The sequence below is a fragment of the Cryptotermes secundus genome, unplaced genomic scaffold (assembly GCF_002891405.2).
Source record: "Cryptotermes secundus unplaced genomic scaffold, Csec_1.0 scaffold271, whole genome shotgun sequence".
Taxonomy (NCBI): Eukaryota; Metazoa; Arthropoda; class Insecta; order Blattodea; family Kalotermitidae; genus Cryptotermes; species Cryptotermes secundus.
This window is the reverse complement of record NW_019731219.1, coordinates 119243-143294: the sequence shown is the minus strand read 5'-3', so window position 1 is coordinate 143294 and position 24052 is coordinate 119243. Positions and strand designations below refer to the sequence as shown.

Here is a 24052-nt window from a genome sequence, read left to right as displayed (position 1 = left end):
AGAGAAGAGGGATGTTGAGCAAGGGCGTAAGCATTCTCCATGATAACGCTCGCCCCCATGCTGCCCGACAAACCGTCGCTCAACTGCAACAGTTTGGATGGAACATCATCACCCATCCACCCTATAATCCGGACTTGGCACCCAGTGACTACCATCTCTTTCCAAAGTTGAAAGAACATTTGTCTGGAAAGCGCTTCAACAATGATGATGAGGTGAAAGCTGAGGTTCGAAGTTTCCTGAACAGCATGGAGGTGAACTGGTATGACATGGGCATACAAAAACTGCCACTGCGCCTACAAAAATGCATCGACCGAAATGGCGATTATGTAGAGAAATGAGTACATGTTCAAGATTCAACTGATGTATCCAAAATTGAAAATAAATGTTTATTTTATATTTTCAAACATAGGAGACCTTACTTTTGGAATTACCCTCGTATATATATATATATATACATGATGTAATAGTTTTATGTCAACCATAGAGTATTTTCCCTACTGATGAATCTGTAGATCAGAGCGGTGAAATGAATGGTAAGAGAAGCCTGAAGAATGTGCTCCAACTTAATTTCTTCTACCATGTATTCCACGTGGAATTGACATGATACCAAATGGATCTATTTAGTGGTAGTCCCATGTTCTGCATAGAAGTTAGTATTCACATGGCTGTATGTTCATGGTTTCATTATATGATATTTCAGATTGATTGTTTTGTGTCTGATTGTTTTTTGTTGGCATTTATGTTATAGGACAGTTTTGTTTGGATGATTTCTTGTGCAACGTTTGTTGCCCTCAGCCCAGTGATCCACTGTGTGAATGATAGAGGTTTTGAGAACCTCTTTCATTCCGCATAGTGGATCACTGTACCTCATCCTTGAATTGCTAACTTGAGAACAAAGAGATTGGAGCCTACGTGTTTGGGAGTTTTAAACTTCATTGAGAGATATGTGTGAGTTGAGTTCCTGCTAAAGCACAGAGCATGTGTTCCAGGTGAGGACACAATGCTGAGTGACCAGCCATACCGCTACCTCACTGTAGATGAGATGAAGAGCCTTGGAGATGACTCGTTACCAATTGATGTTACCCGAGATGAGAGAATTGACTCCAATAGGGAGTGCATGGGTAAATACATTACATTTTATTTTACAGTGGATTTTGGAAGTGAGGTTTTGTACTTATTTTCTTGATCTGGCCTTTTGAAAATTCCTTCACTTCCCACCACTAGATTGCTAATGATTGCTCTCTACACATTTATACTCACAAGTGACAGAATCAAAATCTCCTTCACATCATCCTCACTTGCTAAAATACTCTTAACTGAACTGTACTGTGGTATTGGTATTGTAGCCTGTAGGACTGTTCATACAATTATAACGTGTTTTGCCAATAAAGACGCCGTTCGGATTGTTAATTGGTTTATTTAACGACCTACAAGTTGTAACTACAATTAATTTATAATACAGTTGTGGGTTTACCCAATTTATAAACCCTGCACAATAATCTATTCACTCTGTCTTCAGTAGTCTTCATATATTTATAATGTGGGAGCTATACAAGTCTCTCCCAATATAACTGTACTTTTTCTTTCTGTGGCGCTACAGCCCCAATTTTGGGCCTAGGCGTACCTCCATGAAACTCTCTGTTTCACTTCGGTTTACTAGATCTTACACATACTGTAAGACTTCGTGGGCGAGTGATCAGTTCGTCGCAAGACCTCTACCTGTAGACAAACACAGAAAAACACGCACAAACATCCATGCCCTGAGTGGGATTCGAACCCACGATCCCGGCTTCCAAGCGAGCGAAGACAGAATATAACTGTACTACAGTGCACAATCTTGAAGTCACACAATAAGTCTTCACTTGCTGACTTCTCAGTTATCGCACAATATCACATAAGATCTTCTAACCACGCATTCGGGTCTTCTTCCTCTGTCTGCTGCTATATTTCAACTGTCTTTGGCAGCTGCTACATTTTAACTGACTCCTTAGGCAGTGCAGTTCTCTTATAAACCCTCAGCCAGACAACGGGAAAACACCTCGCTTCCTTGTTGCCTAGTCGCTGTGTTTACAGGTGTTGCTGGGCAACTCTGTCGACAGTTGTTTACTGCTGCATAGCAACCGCGGCATCCACCGCTACATCACCGCGGGTGAGGGGGGTGGAGTGTTGACTGGCCTGTTACTGTAGTAGCGACAGTGCCCGATGTTGTTACGTCACCGCTGGTGAGGGAGGGGATGTCCTCCATAGGGCAATATGTCACACAATCAACACAGGACATAGTAATAACCTCCATTATCCCCCATGTAACTTAACTGTATTTCAAAAGGGAACATATTATTTTGGAATTAAAATTTTTAATAAACTTCCACCTAACATAAAAGACCAAGCTCATGAGATTAAAAAATTTAGGTCTGCTGTTCAAAGATTCATATTTTTAAATTCATTTTATTCATTGGACAAATACTTTAACTGTGACAACAATTAAAGTTTTGGATTTGTTACAGGTGGTAGTTGATAGTGCTTTATTGTTATAGATGATGGTTTTTGTTCATGTTGTATATTGTTATTATTTTTAACTGGTATGACATTACACAATTGTGATGCAGTATGTGATGTTTACTCATGTTGACTATTTCTATATCCATTGGTGTTCAACCATGTAAGAATTTATGGAATGCTGAATAAATGAATGAATGAATATGCAATGACTGAGAGATAGGTGAATATACCAGAGACATTTCTAGGCAACATCTTGGTAAACACATTCTAGCAGCAACAAATCAACACAACATATTTCACACTTTTGAACAGTAATTGTAAAGGAACATGAAACTCATTGTGTTTCTTTTCTCAGACTATTATGGCTTTGAAGATAACTGAAAAACAAGGAGCAAAAAAGCAAAATGTTCTGCATTATGCATACATTTCCTTACTTGTTTTTATAAACTGCTGTATTTATTCCGGTGATTCGTCCCTCTCCAGGCCGTTTTTTCAGTTTTAATTTTCAGAGCATGAGAATTTAAGGCAAAGGCAAAGTTATCTTAGTGAAGTGTATGGTTTGAGTGGTGGTAGAGCACCATGCAGTGTAGACCTTGACACTAGACTGGAGTAAGTGGTTTGCTGTATGCTGTAGCTGCTTTAATTCTAGAGAAAGAACATCTTGCATGCCTTATAGAGGGGCAAGGAGGGAAGAGTGTGTCAGAAGCTGTGTGCTTGTGGTGATGAAGAGAAAAGTCCTGGTACATATGCTGTCCAAATATTTTCAACCCCTTCACTGCTGATATGATGTCTCTGTTCCATAAGGCTGTGTGCCAAACTTATCATTATTAATCAAAAATGAAAATGAAGGACTTATGTAAACATTCAGTTGGAAACTCTGGCTGTCTTCTTGAAATTAATCTGTATTGCAGATTTAAGTATGACACATGGAACATGTGACCTATATATTTGTACAGGAAGACAAAAAATATCATGTTAACAGATGTGTTTACCATATTATTTATAACAACCAAAATTAATGACAGGGTTAAATCTGACTTCATTTTAGACACATTTTGCAGAAATGTGTGAATATATGTTGACTTTGCCTTGTCTGTCCATCTGTATTATGTACATAATAATGTTGATCTGTTGAACACATTTTGATGAAATATGGTGTTGTGAAACATGTGTTCTTCTGTGTTAGAGTGCTGCGTAGTTTGCAAAATGCTAGTATTTCAGAGGAACATATTGGTGCCATATTCTGGGTCAAAGTATAAGCCAAGCAAGAAACTATTAAGAAGCAGACTGAAAATTGAGTGAACCACATATGGAAAATCAGGCTTCATATAGTCTAGCGAAAACCTGAAAGGAACTGTGGGAGGGTCAGAGGGATAGTGACCACTCTCTATAAGGGGGAGCTTAGAGAACCAATAGGAGTAATGGAACCAGCATCTTAGTTTGCGCCTGAAAGGGGTCAGTTTATGCCCTGAGTGAAAGTTAGAAGCAGAGAGAAGTCATACATAATTCTAATGCTTTTTCTGAATTACACAGCATTGCAACCAAAAATAACATGCTCTTCATAGTCACCACTGCAAGAGCATCGAATCCAGCACTCATATTTTTAGATAAGAGAATGTAATTTTGGATCTAGTTGAACATACGCTATCAGTATACATTTAGACATATTTCAATATTAGTTTGTTTTTAAAACATGAGGAAAAAATTGAATATTTTGTATGGAGTATATTTTTTATGTGCTCGTTGCTTCTTAGGCAATATTTGTTAAATACCAAAGCCAATGAAAGGTAGATTCTAATGGGTTCTAATGCTGGTGTATAGCATGTAGAAATACTGGGTTTTTGACCTTCTCCATCATCTGGGATTCTAAAAATTAGAGAACATAACATTTTGGAAATTTGATCTGTTTCTATCCTCAGGTGAAGGGGTGGACACCTACTCTGTTGGGCCCCTTATAAAGAGCTAACCTCGATCACTGGACAACCCATGTCAGTATAACTACACCTGTATAAACATCTGAGACCAGGCTATGTCAAAGGGAGATAACAAGAAAATATGCAATCAAATTGCCATAAAGCATGTACAGATCTGAAACTAAGACAGAAAAGGAGGTGAATATTTTGTGCAACAAACCTAACCAATGAACTAAGTCAATGAAAACAATACATAGGATTAAATGGAGAGTTTGTGAAACCATCTTTTGGCTACCACTAGCATAATCTGTGGAGTAGAAACTGAACACTCGGGACTGAAATCTTGTAGAAAACTCTCAGATTTTTCAGAAATGAGCTTCATATTGATGACACATTGGTGGAATGATCTGTCTTGCAGGTCGAAGCCATTATGGAACTGCTTGAAGTTTGTTTGACAACCACATATTTTCAGGAGAACAAGTTCTTCCACCAGGAAGAGGGCATGATTATGGGAATCTCTCTGTCACTCATCATTAGCAACATCTACATGAAGCATTTTGAGAAACTGGCTCTCTACTCAGCATGACACAAGCCATTACTGTGGCCCCAGTTTGTTGATGACAACTTTGTGGTCTGGCCTCATGGTCCAGAGTACTTACAGCATTTCCAACTTTAAGGCCTTCCATCCAGTGCACTGTGGAAATAAGAGTCAGACAATGCTCCTTTGCTGGATGTTCTGGTTGTAAGGAAAGAAATGACACTGGCCACTTAAGTCTACAGAAAACCCACCCACACTTCTAGATATCCCAGCTTCAAATCTGTCTGCCACATGTGAAAAGAGGTGTAATTCAGAGTCTTCACAATAAAGCTTCCTTGGTATGCCAACAACAAGATCTCCAAGATCAGTAGCCTGAGACTTTATTTTCAGCTCAACAGGTTTTCCCAAGGTGTAATTGACTTGGTTGTTAATTCTAAAGGTAGCAGTCATCCGAATAAAGAGGAAAGGCCTCTGGGGTCTGTGTATATCCATTATGTAAGTGTGCTTCAGAGGAGTACAAACGTTTCAGAAATCGATAGAACATTATTTCAATTTTATTGCATATTTTCCTGTTACCTCCCTTTGACTTGGACTGGTCTCAGGTGTTTATATAGCTGTAGTTATACTGACATGGGTTGTCCAGTGATTCAGGTTAGCTCTTTCTAAGAGACCCAACACAGTAAATGTTTGCCCCCTCACCTGAGGACAGAATCAGATCCAGTTTCCAAAATGTTGTGTTCTCTAGTTTTTAGAATAGTGGATGTCTTACAAAGTCTGAAAACCCAGTAAATCCAATGAAATGTGCCTGCTAGTGATATCCTGTGCTCCTTGCCAACATTGCTCATTATAACTTTGATGTATATGGGTGCAGCTCCTCCGACAGCTGTGGATGATACCATCAGTCCACAACATGTGAAGGAGAGTTATGCCCAGTTCACTGCCACACACTACACTCCTGACAATATCGATATTAACCGACACCCTGTTCATGTGGGGTGAGTATGAAAAACAATTTTCACTTTTAAGTCTGGTAACCCTTCACTGTAAATGAAAGTATGCTTGTGTGACATACTCTGGTGCTGGGTCATACTTAATAACTATTCTAGAGACAATATTGTGAACGTCTTTGTTTTGACATTTTTACTCTTTGCCTATTTCATCTATAATGTACCATTAAGAAGGACTGCTTGTTGCATTGTTACCGTTGTCTCTTTTCAGTCCTGTTTAAGTAGCTATTATGAAGGTAAAAGCATTGACTAACAGTTGGTATACAATTTTTTTTAATATTTTCCATCATCCTGTTTGTATTTAAAACACAACATTTCAGTGTCTGGATTCTGTCTCTGTCTTCAAGTAAAACCTACTTTGTTGGGCCCAATCAATAGATCTAATCCCTGTCTCCAGACACCAGTACCAACACAAGACAAGGTATACATATGACCTTGCTTCTACTGATCAAGCTCTGAATGACTCCATTTTTCACATTATATGGCAGGTTTGCATTGAAATGCACATAATGACCTGAATGAGTGGGTTCCTGGAACATTTTCATTGCCAATTTAAGACCCCTCTTCATGGACATCTTGGTCATGAAGAGGGGTTCATCTTAAGTCTCTGAAATGTTGTGTTTCAAATAAAAAATAGGAAGATGGATAATGTCCAAAAATGTAATTGTTGTATTGATATACCATTGTCACAAATTATTAGATCTTTTTGGGAGTTGGCATATTTCCACCATGACTGAGTAAAGAAGCTTTGATATAACATTGAAAAGATTAATAAATAATGTGTTGTAGCTGACTGAAAGACCAACGGTAACCATGAAACAGAGTCCTTCAAAGCTAACAGTGTGTTCTGTTAGTAAAGAAATTCTCTGCCTTTATGGAGCCTGGTGATTACTTGTAATATTCGGAACTAGAGGAATGTGGTTCACAGGTTGACCTCCAGTTGATTTAAGTTATATTTTAATATTATCATCCAAACTATTTGTAGGTATCTTCCCTTCAGGCTTCCCAAATAAAATGTAGTACGACTTTCTTGCTTCTCCCGTGCATGATACACGCCCAGCTCATCCTAACCAGGCATTAGTATGATCTGATTAAGTGAAATCAGATATCAGTGATCTAAAGAATTAATACCAATATAATTGTAATACTGAGGATTCTTAGTAACTTACATTTTCTTTTTTGAAATATAATTAAATTTTCTTCTTCTTAACTGTGGTAGCTAAAGAATTTACCTTGCTTTTGCAATCAGGAGAAAGGACTGCTAGTCATATCCTAGTTGTGGATAATCATTAGTCAATATTTCCTGTCTGTTATAAATAGACAGAATGTCTTGACTGTTTATAGGCACTTAAATTAATTGTGAATACAGATGTCAAGAGAAATATGAAATACTAAACAGAATGGTTGTGTTGGTATTAATGAAAATCAAATTTTGTAACCCCACTGAATGACTTAAAAAATGACCATTTTGCACGGAACTTAGCATTTTACATGTTAACTGTTTCTATTTCTGCCTCATTCAGCAGTATATAAATATTAAACTTCCAACTCCAACAGAGTCTACGACACAATTTATTATGTAAATTGGTTTATTGAACCAATTACAGTTGTGTTTACTCTTGGAAATGATCTTAAAATTACTGATAATATTGATAAATCTGTCTATGAACTAACATGTTACATTTCCTCTTATTTCTATCAACAATTGGCATATCTCAGGAAACTGCACTGGAAGAAGTAAGTAATTGTAATGGTATATATGGTTAGAAATTTATGTAGCAAAGGCTCTTATGTTAGACATTAGCTCTTTGAAGCATAGCAAATACTTTATGTACTGCCTGTTTTAACATTAAAGACCTCTGCATTTCAACCTCAGAGTACATTCATGTGTTCTGTATGATTTTGCATTAACCCATTGTTCTTTGTAAGGATACTGTCACATGTCCCAGTGACTAAAGATGGGGTTCAGATTGGTAATTGGATTTATTGGATGCTTACAGGTCATAACTACAAATAATTTTAACACTCTTACTGACTTTCACACTACAAAGCACTCCATGCTAATCTTTTCAGTCTGTCTGCACTAGTCTTCATGGATTTATAACACAGGAACTATAGAAGTCTCACTAAATCTCACACTCCCAATATCACTGTGCTAAAGCACACATAAAGTCTTCAAATCACACGTGAAGTCTCCAGAGGGTGAATTCTTGTACTCTTCTGCACTGCTCAAACTTGCCGCTTGCTTGCTGAACTCCTCCAGCTTACTCCTGTACTCTTGCTGATAACTGTTTACTCTTGTTTTCATGCTCTGCCACTACTAATACTTGTAATTACCTTGAATGAATTCTGTCACTCTTACTTATATGGCTGCGGAACGGACATGAACCTAAGTAAACACACATCACGTGGTCACTATCTAGCTAGTTCATTGGCGCGTCAGAAACACAGCTTCCTCTACTGTTGCATGTTGGAACATGTTTATAGAACTGTTGCCTGGCAATGCATTGATCAAATCTGTTGCAATATTTTCTGCAAGCTAAAAACTGAATTTCGTGCTTCAAGGTGTAAAAGGGCAGAAAATTATATGAGAAGTAGCTTCCTAGTGGCTGTGAAATTTCACTATCTAGATCATTTGTGCTCAACATCATCAGAGTTTTCATGTGCCCACTTGATTTTTCATTTAGTTTACAGTATGCCTGCAGTTTGCAATATTTCATGAATTAGGCCAACATTTTTTTAAGTTTTCGTATCCCTGCTGCAGAATGTGGTTGCTGTATTCTTAGATGAATTACATGTTTGGCCATGTATGAGTGAGATGAATGTGAGAATTATGTAGAAGAATATTATGGTAATATTTGGGAAATTAATACATAGCATACTGTGGACTGCCTTTTTATGGTTTGTTTCAATTGTTCACATGGAAGGTAAGTAACTGTCTGTTTAAAAATTTCCATATGTAGTGGATTTATTCATCCAGTCCCTCTAGAAATATGTGAGACAACATGAAGAGTAGTTTTATATATATGGCCAATTCCACTGAAATGAAGTACAATGGGGTACCCAAAAGAAACCGAACTAATTTTTTTGTGGGCAGAACTTTTGTAGTACCGCATTTTGCAGCTATGAGCACATAGAGCTAACATTCCTGAGTCAATAAGCCGACTACCGTTACTTCAGAAGGTAAGGACTAGTTTCGGCAGAGTTTATAGTGACAACTGTTTTGCGTGATCATCGTTTTTGCAATGTCTGATTTTCGTGAACAGCGTGCAGCGGTGAAATTCTGCTTTTTGCTCGGGAAAAGTGGAACAGAAACTCTTGAAATGTTAAAAACGGCATACAAGGACGATGCTATGGGGAAAACTCAAGTGTTTGAGTGGTTTTCCCGTTTCAAAAATGGCGAAATGTCAATTGATGACAAACCTCGTTCTGGTCATCCTTCCACAGCCCAAACACATGAAAATGTTGAAAAAAATCGTGAAATCATCAAGGAAGATCGAGGACGGACCATTGAAGAAATTATGGAGCTGTCGGGAGTGACTTGGAGCTCAGCGGCCAGATTTGTGGCAGTCGGGTGACTGGTTTTTCCATCATGACAATGCCCCTGCTCACACAGCCCTGTCTGTATGACAGTTGTTGACCAAAAATGGTATGACCCCTGTTCCTCACCCTCCATACTCACCCGACCTTGCCCTGTGCGACTTTTTTTTGTTTCCTTGAATGAAAAGAGACATGAAGGGAAAAAACGACGGAGGCGCTGTCAAGCATCTCAAAAGATGAATTTAGACAATGTTTTGAAAAATGGAATAAAAGACTAGACAAGTGTATTAGTGTAAGTGGAGAGTACTTTGAATGGGATTGAAGGTTTGTGCTTAAAATTTGAATAAATAAGTTAAAAAAAATAAGTTTGGTTTATTTTGGGTACCCCCTCGTATATAAATTGTGTTTTTAGAATATGACTGTATATGAATATTTTTATTGAAGTTGTTTTGATGTCTGTGAACCATAATTTTATGATGAAATGAGTATCAAAGTTGTTGAGGGTATTAAATGCAGTAGAAGTAGAAAATACTATTATATTGTTCCTTCAGTTTAGCATATATTTTGTCTAATGTTTTTCTCCATGTTTGTACAATATTTAAAAATCTGTGAGCCATTTTGCTAATTTTATATAAATTATAATATCCTGAAATTTATGTAGAATAATTTAATTTTTTTATGTTTTATGTACAGTTCTAATATTAGGCTAATTTATACTGAAATCCTGTACCAGACATAAAATATAGGCCTTTAATTTCCAGTATGACAGAACATTGCTCAGAAATATCAAAGGTTTTAGATATGTGAGCTGGGAAAGAAGGCTCTGGCAGACTGCTTTTGATTACATGTGAGTGGTCAGAAGGTTAGCAGTCTGCCCTTTTTTTGTGGTGTCTCTGATGTTGATAATTCTCTGTGTCTGTCAAAAAATGTGTCACGCTTATTGATGGATATCATACTAAATTGAAAGCATGAATAAGTTCAACCAGAAACAGAATTTCAGTAATTAAGCTTGATGCACTGCTTCAGAAATTAGTAAATAGTTATGTGGTGATATGTTCTGCAGTTTTTTGGTCAGCTTCCTGGTGGATGCTCGAGGTGGAGCCATGCGTGGCTGCAGGCACAGTGGTGTTCGTGTAATTGTACCCCCTCGAAAAGCTACCATGCCCATGCGAGTTACCTGCCGTTACTTGAAGAGGGACAAGCTCAGTCATCCTCCACCCCTCATGGAGGGTGAAGCTCTTGCAAGCCGTATACTTGAGCTGGGTCCAGTTGGGGCCAAGTTTCTAGGGTGAGCAGCCATTTCTAGTAGACTGGGAAGTATGGGGTTTTACTTATTTCAGAACTGCTTAAAAATCTCAGTTGCTATAAAACACCATTTGAAAATATTTTAGGACTTAAATATCTGGGAACACCAACAAACACCAATGTGACATGGAGAAGAAAAAAATTCAAGAAATATGTGTTGTTAATCAGTTCAACTATTATAATTCTATAATTTTGTTCATAAATAGACTTGAAAGGATTCTGGCGATGGTGTATGCAGAACTATTAGGCTTATTTTGGACCCTATCCATCGTCTGGTATATAGAAGACAAAAACCACAACGTTTTGGAGACTGGCTCTGTTTCTGTCCTCAGGTGGATGGTGCAGGATAAACCTACCCAGTTGGGCCTGTTAGAAAGAGCTAGTCTCAATCACTGTATGTTGTGGTTTTTGTCTTTATATCAGACGATGGATAGAGTCCAAAATAAGCCTAATAGTTCTGTACAGTTTTGTTCATGTTTATAGAAGTTAGCATATTGCTTGGTGGAAAGGACATAACTTCCAAGTATTCGAAAATAATATGGTAAGGGAAAGTTTCAGCATAAATGGAAATAAAGGATGTCATTTCAGTTTGGAATGGAAGATGTTTATAATGAGGAATGTTATAATTTATAAGCTCATGTAGTACTATTAGAATATTTAATTTTAATTTAGATGTAAGACATAAGAAATGCCTGTGAAACTTTGTTGAAGAAACCTTTTGCAGGACACAGGAGATGATTCTTAGAGAAACAGGTTGAGAGTCTGTGAAGTTTGAGCTGGCTCAGAAACTTACACAAGGTTACAGAAACAGATACTGTTGCATACAGAATCATTATTTATTTTTGCTTTAGTAGGCATGGGGTAGTGTAGTTGGTGGAGGCACTATGCTACAAGCCAGAAGGTCATGGGTTCGAGTCTCAATGAGGTGGATTTTTTCCAGTTTACCTAATTCTTCCAGCTGCACTGTGACCCTGGGGTCGACTCAGCCTCTAACAGAAATGAGTACCAGGAATCTTCCTGGGTGGTAAAGGGTAGCCAGATCATAAGACAACCTTACTGCTGTCTGTGAGCCGATTGTCTGGAGAAAATGTGGGAACCTTGATGTCTCACAACCCTATGGGCCTTCACAGCCTGTTACAGGGATAGCTTTACTTTTCTTTATTCTAGCTTTGGTATCAGTTTTATGGTGCCAAAAACAGGCAGCTCTCCTACATGCATTGCGAAAAGAAAGAATAGTAACATTTTGTATAAAACTTTCTTATATATCCCTTGAATTTTTCTGTGGAACTTAAAGTAAGTTAAACTATTCCCCAGACCTGTGATCATCGAAGTGCCACATTTTGGGTCTCTTCGTGGCATGGAACGTGAAATTGTTATTCTTCGCTCTGACAATGGTGAAACATGGCGTGAACACACCTTGGAGGCAAGTGAAGAAGCTGTTCATGAAGTGCTCAATGAGAGTTTTGAGGGAGAAGGTGAGTGAAATAGTAGAAATAGTTTAATATATTTTGCAAGGAGGAGGAATATAAAAGTTATGGAAAATATAATGTATATCATTTAGTTATAAGTGCTGAGGCTTTTGAATATCGATGGAAAAGTGGTCTGTAATAATATAGAACAAAATTGAACAAAAGTGAGAAGAATGTATTCCAATTTGAAATACATATATTTGCCGAATGTCCTTTTTTGTGATTTTATGTCTCCTGTTTGCAGATACAGTCCTCTTGGTGAAAAGCTACTCAGTGATATTAACATTAGGCTGTGCAGGAGAATAAATTGTATACAGGTCTAGAAGTTTCTGGTTATTGTATGTAACAATAAGCATGGCTGTTACTTTGGATATTGTCTGTCATCTTGACTATTTTTTTAAACACAACATTTTGGAAACTCTTCACATCTATTTCGATAATCAGGTATAAGAGAGAAAAGGCTCCCACACATTTGAGTACTCCCCAGCGTGCATATGATGAAGGGCACTGTACAAGTGCGCATCGCTCTTCTTCCATGCATTATTATTTTATTATTATTATTATTATTATTATTATTATTATTATTATTATTATTATTATTAGAAGGGGTGTGTTTCCCCATGCACTTAGACCAGTTATTGGTCCATTGTGCGTCCCCCTTTAATTTCTACCCTACCGGTACTGGTGCGTGCTATCAGCCACATTCAGCCAATGAGGTCAGCCGTCAGTACCTGATATTTCCCACATCTACCAGAGGCATTGGAAACTACTTGGGTGGGAAATTGTTGCCTAATTTTGCTCAGAGGTCTCCTAGAGACATGAGGATCTTTTACGTGCCGTAAATCTACGACACGGGACCCACGGCTTAAAGTCCCTCCCGGAGGACTTGTTCCCTGAATTTTTCCGCCCTTAAAAATTCCACGACCTCCGCCGGGTTTGAACCCGCGTACCTTGAGTCATGAGGTGGGAATGTTACCCCTAGACTATGGAGGCCGCTTCTTCCATGCATGCTACATGTGCTCCCATTTCACCCTCCTTGACATGATCATTTTAATTATATTTGGAGATGAGTGCGAGTTATTGAAATTCTCACTGTGCATTTTTCTCCAGGCTCCTGTTATTTTGTTCCTCATGAGTCAGTACAGATATTACAGTGTAGAGAGGTACAATTTGTTCTTTGTGTTTCATTGAATATTTAGGTTTTAATAAAAATTGTGGGTCTTAATGATGTCTGTAAGCTATGTGGCATTAATTCTTTTTAAATATTGTGATTTGAGATTCATATGAAGTAGGGGTTGCACTGGACCAAAATAAAATTCACTTGAAAACTATCGCTGTAGATTTCCCACTGCCAACTTTTGTCAAAATCCATTGAGTAGTCTTCGTTTTATATTCATATAATACACTTCAGTCAACGAACACATCTGTGTTTAAATGGAATTAACATAAGCAAGACTGGTAATTTAGGATATTACGTATCAAGTAACTTTGAAATGTATAAATGTCAGCTGCTATTTTTGGACTGTAAAATCTACATGGTCATATAGGACCAAGTTGGTGCATTGAATTCAATCTTAGCTGCAGTATGATTCATTTGCAGAGTTGACTGCTTTGGAGGAGACCACCTCTGGCCGCATGACCCGAATTCTGACCACAGACTTTCCCCAGTACTTCGCTGTGGTGTCTCGAATCCGTCAGGAGGTGCATGCCATAGGACCTGAGGGAGGCATGGTGTCATCCAGTGTGGTACCTCAAGTACAGGCTGTCTTCCCACAAGGGGCTCTCACAAAGAAGATCAAGGTTGGACTGCAGGTAAACTTGTTCAAACCTCGTAAAGGCACGGCAGCAGGAATGTTGAAAAAGATTACTGTTAACCATGTGCCAAAGAAGAAACGCTTCTCTCTTGTTTGGTGAACATTTTCATGATTGTGAATAAATTGGATCAAAGGTAATCAGTTAGTGTGTAGCTAACACCACTTTCTGTTCACAAGAGAAAGGTCCGTTTACATTCCCTGGATTTTCAACTGTTGACATTGTGAATTGATGTTAAAGAAAGAAATGTGAATGAAGATATGTAAACAGGTATTTTGATTGTTCATAAACAACATTTGTGATCTAATATCAACAGCAAACTTATTTTTCTTTTCCTTTGTCATGCATGCATTTTAGAACCCTTTTCTTTTAAGCATTCTGCTCCTCATCATGTGTTTCACTTTTTTTTTTTTGTAAATTAGGCACCCTGTTTGACAGTTTATTTATCGTTTGCCTGTGGTAATGTAGCAGAATGTAATAAATTTGAAAGGTCTATACCCATTATAATATAGTAAAACAGTGAAATTCCACTTAAAATTTAAATATTTGGAGAAAAACTAGATTAGATAGCACCAAACTTTTGTGTTTTGAATGTAGTAGGTAGAGGGTAAAAATGCCAGAAAATAAGTTAAAATTTGATAACTACAAATGACCTGTAATGAGATTAGCTGGTGCATCATCAGTTATGTTACCAGGACTGGCTCAGTTAGAAGGCCTGAAAAATATTTAAACCTATATTTTTTAATACTAATAGGAACAAGAACATCAGTAATAATAGTAATGGAACCTATTTATACTGTAATAGTACTTCAAACCTATAAATAGCTTTTCTGCTTAATGGCAGTTGCGAGGGAGACTGCAGGTTAATGTAGTACAAAGCATGTTACATTGTCTTGCAGCAGTGAAAATGTTTTGTGGTATTGCTTGATACTACCTTAATTATCTTCACTGTGTATTGTGTGCTTTGAATACAGGAATGTGATGCTCTTGAGAGCTTGACAGTGGCAGCCAAAGTGTGCTGTGGCCACAAATTTTAATGTATATGTGGTATTGTTTCAGTATGTTCAGTAACTAGTTTGGTTGCATTGAGTCATAAAATTTCCATTAGCAGAAGCATCCATGTGTAATATTTATGTAGATCTGTGGCATCTACAAACTGAAAGCTTTTCTTCCATCTTTGTTCCCATGTATCTTTTGTGATGATAAACTAATGAGAAACTGAGATGGGTGATAGTGTCACTTATCTGGAGGGTTTAAAGTTTTCCTGCTGTCATTGGAGACTTGGTGACAGTGTGAATAATACCTATTTAGATGTATTTGTAGGGCCTGGCTTTAATCACTAGATTTGAGTGTTCTTGTTTTTATTGGTCTGAGTTGGGATCCAAGGTAATGGACTACATAAAATAAGTAATGAATATTGATATACATAAAATATTTGCATTAGCCACTATGCTTTGATCCAATTTAACATATGAATTGTGCATCAAACACTTTTTGAAATAAGTCCATCATAATTTATATTTTCTGTACTTGAAGATTAAAATATTAGTGTCATATTAGGTAATGGGGTTTTAAAGGTTTGTGACAGTTGTTTGGTATTAACATAGGCTTATTTTCTTTGGGCATAATCTATTGTCTGGAAACAAATGCACATAAAATTTTAAAGGTTTGCTCTACCTCCATTTTTAGGTGAAAGGAAAGGATTTTTAGTATGTGGGGTCAATTAGATAAGTCTGATCTTCATCAGAAAGCTTTAGAAAAGGCCGGGGGTGAAATTTATATCCAGAAAATGTATGAAAACACTGTGGGAGGTGAGAGTAAAATGTGAATCAGGAATGCTGGCTGTGTCCAGTGATAAGTACTAGCTTTATCTGATGGATTCCTCAGAATAGGATACTCTTCCCCAATTCTGAGAACTGAGACAGTGCAGTCTTCAGAGTTGTATTTCTGTTTAAATAATAGGCAGTGTCTGAAGAAAATACTACCATGACATATTAGATTGGTTCAGATGGAGGATGTACAAAAGTATTATTTATTTTACTTTAATTGCTGGATGTTTGTGGTAATTAATTTAATTACACTTCTTAATGTATATTTTGGCTTTTGCAATTTTGTCACTAAGTTGTAACAGATCTTAGTTTAGTTTTTTAGAGTTGTTATGCTATATCTATAGGCATGAATAGTAAGCAGTAGGTAAAGATGTTTATTCTCGTTGGTGTAGGGAAGTTCTGCCAGAGGTCTGTAAACTTGTTGCTCTTCAGTATTAGGATGACACCTGAGCTGATAAAGGCTTCCTAGGTTATCAGATTGGACCTTTCTCTGGTACTTCATTCTGGTGTTCCTTTATATGCAAGATATGACTATGCAGACCTACCCATTTTAATGAAAGTATACCGCCTTGCTAAGGGAGTTTCCCACTTGAAGATCCTAATTAATCCTTTTGAATGATGTGGTGAAGGGAAATGTCATATATAATGTTAAATAAGCTGTTAGGACCTTCAGAGATCATTTGATGTTTTATGTTTATAGAGTATTCATCTTGTAAGTGAGTTGTGGGTTTGATTCCTGTCTTCAGGATTTCCAGTAATCCAAAAAGTAACTGTCCTCCTCTGTGTTTAATTAGTGTCACATTCTCCAGGAACCTGTATTTTTCCATGTCTCGCTTTCAGTGGAAGATACTGTCTTGCAGAAAGAATTTCTTATTAATGATTGGCTGCCATAGCCTCTGTATTTGTAGGAAGGATTACACCTTTGAATAGGCTGTGTTTTATACATATATATATTGTCTTGTGTTGGCTGTGTGACGCAACAAATAACTTAACTCCGGTCTTGGATCTAGCGAATTTATTGCACTTTTATCCACACTTACACAATTCGCAATTTCAGTGTCCCAATTACTTCTGCTGTAGTCATTTCTGGACTTCAACTGTCTTTGGCAGCTGCTATATTTCAACTGAACTCTGAAAACCGTCTCGATTCCATTCCCTCAATACAGCTGAACTAAGTGACTGCTAGACTTCAACTGAACTGCCTGGTGCATTGAACCCCCTTACATTCACCTCACTGACCACACAGAAACAGCCTATACAGCCTATATTGTTAGACGTGTTTACTGACCAGTTGCCTAGCAACGGTCGCTACTCGGACTCCACTGTTGCGTGATGTCACAGCCTAGTGGGAGGGGTGTTTACCGAGCGCTGCGTAGTGACGGAATGAGTGGGGATATGTGATGTCACTTGCACTTCCTGTTGCGCTGTCCAAGCATTCACAGAGTTGTCACCTAGCAACATGCCGGTACAATCCATAACTGTCCCATTGCATCTGTGCCCCGATGCCTCTGTGGCTCAACAGTTCCTGCATAGAACAATATGCCACAATATATATATATACAGGGTATTAAAGAAGGGTTATACGCCTCAAGGGTGTACAGTACTCACTTAAACAAGCAAAAAAGTCCCAGTCAACATTTCCGAAAATCAATGCCTGCTGTGACATGGGTGAGTTTTGCATTTGACTGAACACTAGGATAGCACTGTAAAATGCATTGTAAATGCCATATTTGTGCCAAACATGCTGCTTAATGAAGAGGAAGGATTCACAGGGGACAGTGGTATGAACTTTCATAATACCCATGTCTGTGTGGATCACAATTCCTACACCACCATGGCATCAAGTCATCAACATCAGTTTTCCATCAGTGGGTGGACATCTTAAGTGATGACCTCTTAGGGCCAGGTGTCTTACTTAATAGACTAACAGTGCATTATACCATTGTTTTTTGTGAATGATTTACCAGTATTCTTGGAACATGTGCCTCTTCATCAGTGACAACACATGTGGTTCGTACATGATGGTGTACCACCTTCTGTTTGCCTCATTATCAGACAGCATCTGAACCAGACTTTACTGAAGAGCAGACAGGATGCAGATGCCCAGTCAAGTGGCCTGCACAATCTGCTGACCTTAATAGTCCTGATTTCTGGCTGTGGGGACACTTGTGTATGCAGTGCCAGTCAGTGACTTAGAGGTATTGCAGCAATGAATAGAGAATGCCTATCAGGAGATTAAGTGAAACCAGGAATTTTCAACAGAGTGCACACCCCTGTGTGCTGAAGATCTGAAAGTTGTGTTGAAATGCATGGGAACCACATAGAACATCTGCTCTAGAGATCATATGAATATCGCCCATATCTCAGCAGGCATTGAATTCTGGATATAACTGGGAATTTTTGCTATTTTAAGAGAGTACTATACCCCCTTAAAACCGGTCATATATTTTTTTTAACAATCTTTATATGTCATGAATATGAAGAGGAAATAAGTAGGTTTGTGTTACTAATAACATTTCTAACTTGGACTTTGTTACAAGAGGTCATGAACTTTGCTGATTGCCATTGGAGATAAGCAGACAGCTGATTTTTAATTTTAAGGGAATTTAACTAAAAATTACTTATTTATAGGCAGACAGCTCATTTTTTGTTTTAAGGGCATTTAACTAAAAATGACTTATTTATTTATGCTTGGTTTTCTTGCCAATGTTTTCAATAGCTCAGATTATCTTTTTGTTGAATAACAGGATGATACTGAATTGGAAAGGATATGGATGGAAGTGGTCATGGTCTAATTTGAAATGCTATTTTGCAATTTTCTTGGAGGGACTGATGAAAGATAAAGAAAATCTTCTGTCCTGAGGTTGTTGTTTGCAATCATCAAAGGCTTTAGCTTCAGCTGTTTCAAATGTGGGCATCCAAAGCTGGGCTTCTTGATATGTGCATCCTTCATTTACAGTTTCCTGAACTTGTCACTTGGTGTTGTGATAATTTCCTTCAGATTTTGTGAAGGAATTTTTATATCCTTTATTGAGAACCCCAGCTTGTTTACAAACTGGACCTTATTTCTAAATGGGAAATACTGCGCTTACCATGTTTGTCTTATAGCATCATCTAACTAAGAAATAGCATTTAAGTGTAGTCTTATCGTTATTTTGCATGTCCATGTCAAGCTGATCACAGTTTCAGTAGACAGTTTGTTTGAAATATTACCGAAAGTTTTTCACCAATCTTAACACGTGCTGTTGAAATTTCATCAGCTCTGACTTGTATCTTTTGTTCAAGCATATGCATATTGGATGTTAACATTTGAAATGATAAAGTGAGAAGACAAAATTTGAGTTTCTTCTTACTAATAACCTCTTCACACTTTTTTTTTTCATGTACAGAATTAAGTTTGAGCCAGTCACTGTAATTTATCATATTACATGTACTATTATCTCTGATCTCAGTAAAACTTTTCACAGTAAAGTCTGGGTTATCTGGAATTCTTATCCAACTGGGCAGAATTTCAAAGTAAATTTAGCCGTTTTATAAACTTATTCAGAAACAGCATGCAGTGCTCATATATTTACACATCATGTGACAGTTTTCCCAGCTGCCACTAGCAGCACTACTCGTGACCTTCCTCATGCAGGTACCATTTGTAGGAGAGGCTGGTTGAATTTGTGATCACATTTAGGGTATGTGTGTCTTAAATCTTTCACCCATCAATCCACTATGTTGTGTAAGATGATTCCCACGCAGGAATAAAAGCATAATCATATTGTTTTGACTTTGTAAGAGTTTCTCCCAAGCAACTGGCATATTCAAATAACTCCTATTTAACAATAAAAAGCAGATATTACTATCTCAATATTATAACTAAATTATGTTTTTACAAAGGCTACATAATTCTGCTATGACAACACATTATAACCAGAATTGCTTCTTGGTTCTTATATTGACTGTTTAGTGCATTCATATGGTCAGAATCTCTCAACAAGATAATCTGTAATCTAGTGCTGTGTTAGAGCATGTGGTTTAAGCACTGTTTACAGCTATCACTAACAAGGAAGTTGGGAGTATGTTTGGTTAATTTCGTAAAATCATTGCAAGTATCCCTATCGACTGGCTCTGGCTGCACCATAGCTGAAGCGGTTAGTCACTGGCTTCCCACCACAGCGGCCCGGGTTTGGTCAAGTGGGATTTATGGTGGACAAAGTGGCGCTGGGGCGGGTTTTCTTCGAGGACTTTGGTTTCCCCTCCCGATCTTCATTCCCTCAAATTCTCCATCATCATAATCGCCCGGGGCAGGCTACAATAGGCCAATCAGTGGCCACCATGCCGAGTGGATCCAGTTGGACTCCGCCCCACACTAAGCGAATTTAATCCATATCAACTGTGATTAAGGCAAAGAGATTCAGTATTAGGACAGCCACATTCTATCAGGTTGCCTATCATCCTACCTGCATATTGAAGATAGAGTGTAAGAATGGGTGGGTAGCAGGTCAGTCAGTATCTTCATTACAGTGTCATTAACGTAGCTTTTCCAGTGAAATGTGTGATAACAAGTGCATTGTTTGCATACACCCGTCCATATTTGCTTTTTATACAATTTGGATTTGCACTTGTTAAGAAATTTAGAAGCTGAAGTGTGTTTTTCTTGCTATTATCATTGCCTTCCCAAGTAGGAATTAAGAAATGGTTATTTCATTTTTCATGAAGCTAGCTCAGTTGTGTATTATTGTCCATTCTTTCTCCTCTTTAGTCCTTTAGGTGCCATGCTCAGAAAATATGGTCTGCTTCAGATATTGCTACTAATTTTTACAGGAAATTGACACTTGCAGGGTAGCATAAACTTATCAGGTTTATCATTTAAGATTTCAGTTACTAGCAGAATATCCAAAGTATAGGAATAATTTTGTATATTCCTTTAAACAGAAAAGAAAATGAGTGATGATCTAAAGAAGTTGACTTCTTTTTAAATTTAGGTGTTCATATTAGTGAGGTAAGTCAAGCTGAATTTTGAGAGATTAGACAGGATTTTAAAAGAGCAGTTTCAGACCCTAGTTTCCCATGGTTAGCAGTATATTGGGAATTTATTCATATTTCCTTTGAATGTTTTACCCTGTCCCAGTTCATTCCCAGTTTGTTTGCCATGTAGATGTCACACCTTCTAATGTGCAGCATGTACACTTACCCTAATTTGATATGTTACCTGTATTTTTATGTTTTACTCTAGCATTTATTCAGTGTCATTTTTTTACCAGTGATGAGCTGAAAATCTTTGCTATCATGTAGAATTTTCTGAAGACGTTAGTGATATGAGAGAAGATGTGTAGTGGAACTTATTTTTATTTTAGATACATCCTATGTACATGTGGCTGCTTGATATTTTTAGTCTACATCAGTTAGGCTGCTTTGGAATTATTCTTGGTAAAGGTACTTGTAATTTGAAGTTTTTACAGGGTTGAAGATATGTATTATGGTCTTTCCGGTTATGGCTATATGTAATCTGGTAGACAGGTATCCGTTTCTCATCCCCTGAGGATGGTGGCAGTAAATTCCTGTGAAACATTGATACTCACCTACCAGACTATGTGATGTCATAACGCAGAAGATTATAGTATAGTACTTATGACTGTTAAATGCTTGAACCAATAGTGATGTAAATAGTGCATGGGTTTTTGGTAGCTTTGCCTTTTAGAGGAAATGATAATTTCATTACATTTAAAAAAAAAATATATTTCTTAAAAGCACTCTTCAAATAATTTGTTATATAAAACTATTCTAAATAAGTATAGGCCCTTATTATTTCAATGTTAATTACTAAATGTGTTTTTAGAGTGATTTTCTCACTTGTGGGATGAAAAGTGACACGAAGCAAAACACAGCATGGTGTGACTTCAGTTTACATTGATCTTAGGCTTCTATGAAACATGGACATGTTTGAAAAGATTGAAAATAACTAATGCTTCATAGATTATTGGGTTTAAATAAGAAATCTTAGTTTTTCATGGCAGTGAACATTAAGACTGCTGTCATCTGAGAGATGAGGCCTAGTGGTTAGTGCTTGTCAGACTGCATACATGTCGCCTCCCAGGAAGCTGCAGTTGTAATCAGTTTTAATTTCATTCATCTGTACTAGATATATTCAGCTATTAAGATATAGAACATGTGAAACATAATCTGAAACTTGACATAACTAGTCTAACATTTAGCATTATCACTTCTTGCATACCAGATGTAATTTGTCATATCACGCTAATTTGCTTGCCAGAGCCTTTGTATATAAAATCTGGTCATATGACTTGATGGTGAGGTGAACACTAAAGCAGAAGAGACTTTAGGATGCCACCTATTTCATTCTAAATGAACAGATCTTCTGTGTATACCTTTGTAATGACAGAAATATGGAAAAACCTGCTGCCATTCCAGTGTTTCATTCCGAACTACAGTGCAACCTCCATATAATGAAATTTTAGTAAATTAATAAAACATCCAGTGTGAATACTTGCACTATCCAGAAATGGTTAAAATGGTTAAAATCCTGCAACCCAGTTTCTAATTATATATTATGTATATTACTGTATGACACTAAGGATTAAAAGAATAATATAGGTACAGCAGTATTTATTCTTAATACTTCTGTGATGGAAAGCTGTGACAGTCCACACATTGGCTTCACTATGTTTATCTGCCCAGCACTCTTTTGCAGGTAACAACTTTGAGAACTACTAAATGGATTTTCATGAAATTTGATATTGTGAAGTTTTACTAAAATTTGTCAACATATTTAATTTTTTATTAAAATCAGATAAAAATAGCATGCACATTAAAGGAAGACCGACATGTGTTTATGAATACAGCGTAAGTATGACACATGTTTAACTTGCTAAATATGTATCAGAATGAAATCTTTGAGTAAAAGCTATAGATAAAAATGGGTCTCGCATGTTATTCTGTATTCACTTTTTTAAGCCTTGTGATTTTGAAGATAATTGAACAAAATTAATTTTATGCTTTATGGAGGCAATGACAGTGAACACACTGGAATAATTATGCAATGCAAACATTTCGTAAGTTGTTTGAAGTGTTTATAATGTAGGCCTAAAAACATTGAAGAATGTGTAACTTCCTCCATGTCTCCTGTTATCTGAACTGAGGAATTAAAGAGTACTTCATGCATATGCACTCTCGTGTACTCATACCCATTGGTTGATGTTTTTGTTTGCAAATTATAATAGTTCTGTGTGTGTGTGCGCTAAGTATTTCTGCCAATAGATTGTGTAATTTCTCTAGTCAGAGATGCATTTCTCAAATTCTGGAATGTGAACTTTTCTCTCCCAAAGAGATTGGCGACCACGTTACAGTATATGTACCTGAAATCTTTCACCCATCAATCCTCTATATTGCATAGGAAGAGTGCCACACAAGAAATAAGTCAAAAATGTTTTTTTCTACTTTGTATTTACATTTTATAAGAGTTTTCTCTTGCAACCTTCAGATTCATGCAATCTTCACACCTTATTCTGCATACATGCCACATAACAAGGAGCTAACAGTACTTTGTTCTTCTGCATTTATTTCAAAGCCTATATCCTTAGTTCTAGCTACTTATGCAGTAATCGAGATTCTGTGTACCTTTTTATGTTTTCAGCGTGTTCACCTTCAGCATGTACTAGTCATGCATTCTATTCAATTCTAATTCCACATGATTTTCTTGTTCTTTCCTGATTACATATTCTGAAGTGAAAATGAAACAACATTGTTATATGGCATCTCTTTCTTTCTAGTTTTTTATTTACAATTTTTCATAATTATTCCAGTGAAATTTCCTATATTTTATAATAATGTCTCATAAATGAAATATGTATGAAGGGGGACCCAAAAATAACCGGAAACGACCTGTTGCGCGCGCATGCTTTGTAGTTACGAGTTGTGCTGCTAGGTGGTGTTAGCTGGGGGTCTCCCGCGACTGTTAGTGAGCTGGTGTCAGTCTGAGTTAAGTGGTTTGTCTGTGTGCTCTGTTGTGTGCGTTCCTGTTTCAACCCTTTGGCGATTAGTGAGATGGCCGACCAGAAGGAACAAAGAGTGTGCGTGAAATTTTGCTTTCTGTTAGGGAAAACTGCAGCCGAGACTGTTAGGATGCTTTGGC

The 24052-nt window shown here is 37.3% G+C and overlaps 1 protein-coding gene across 1 annotated transcript in view; it reads left to right on the top strand.

The window, feature by feature from the left end:
• The window catches only part of LOC111866424 (ankyrin-3), a 235021-nt gene that overhangs the window by 98472 nt on the left and 112497 nt on the right, over positions 1 to 24052 (top strand). Inside the window, exons 19-24 of the mRNA XM_033752256.1 lie at positions 990 to 1121; positions 5822 to 5945; positions 7677 to 7694; positions 10561 to 10785; positions 12117 to 12277; positions 13872 to 14083. Coding sequence (XP_033608147.1) covers positions 990 to 1121; positions 5822 to 5945; positions 7677 to 7694; positions 10561 to 10785; positions 12117 to 12277; positions 13872 to 14083 — 872 coding nt within the window. The remainder of the gene's footprint in view (positions 1 to 989; positions 1122 to 5821; positions 5946 to 7676; positions 7695 to 10560; positions 10786 to 12116; positions 12278 to 13871; positions 14084 to 24052) is intronic.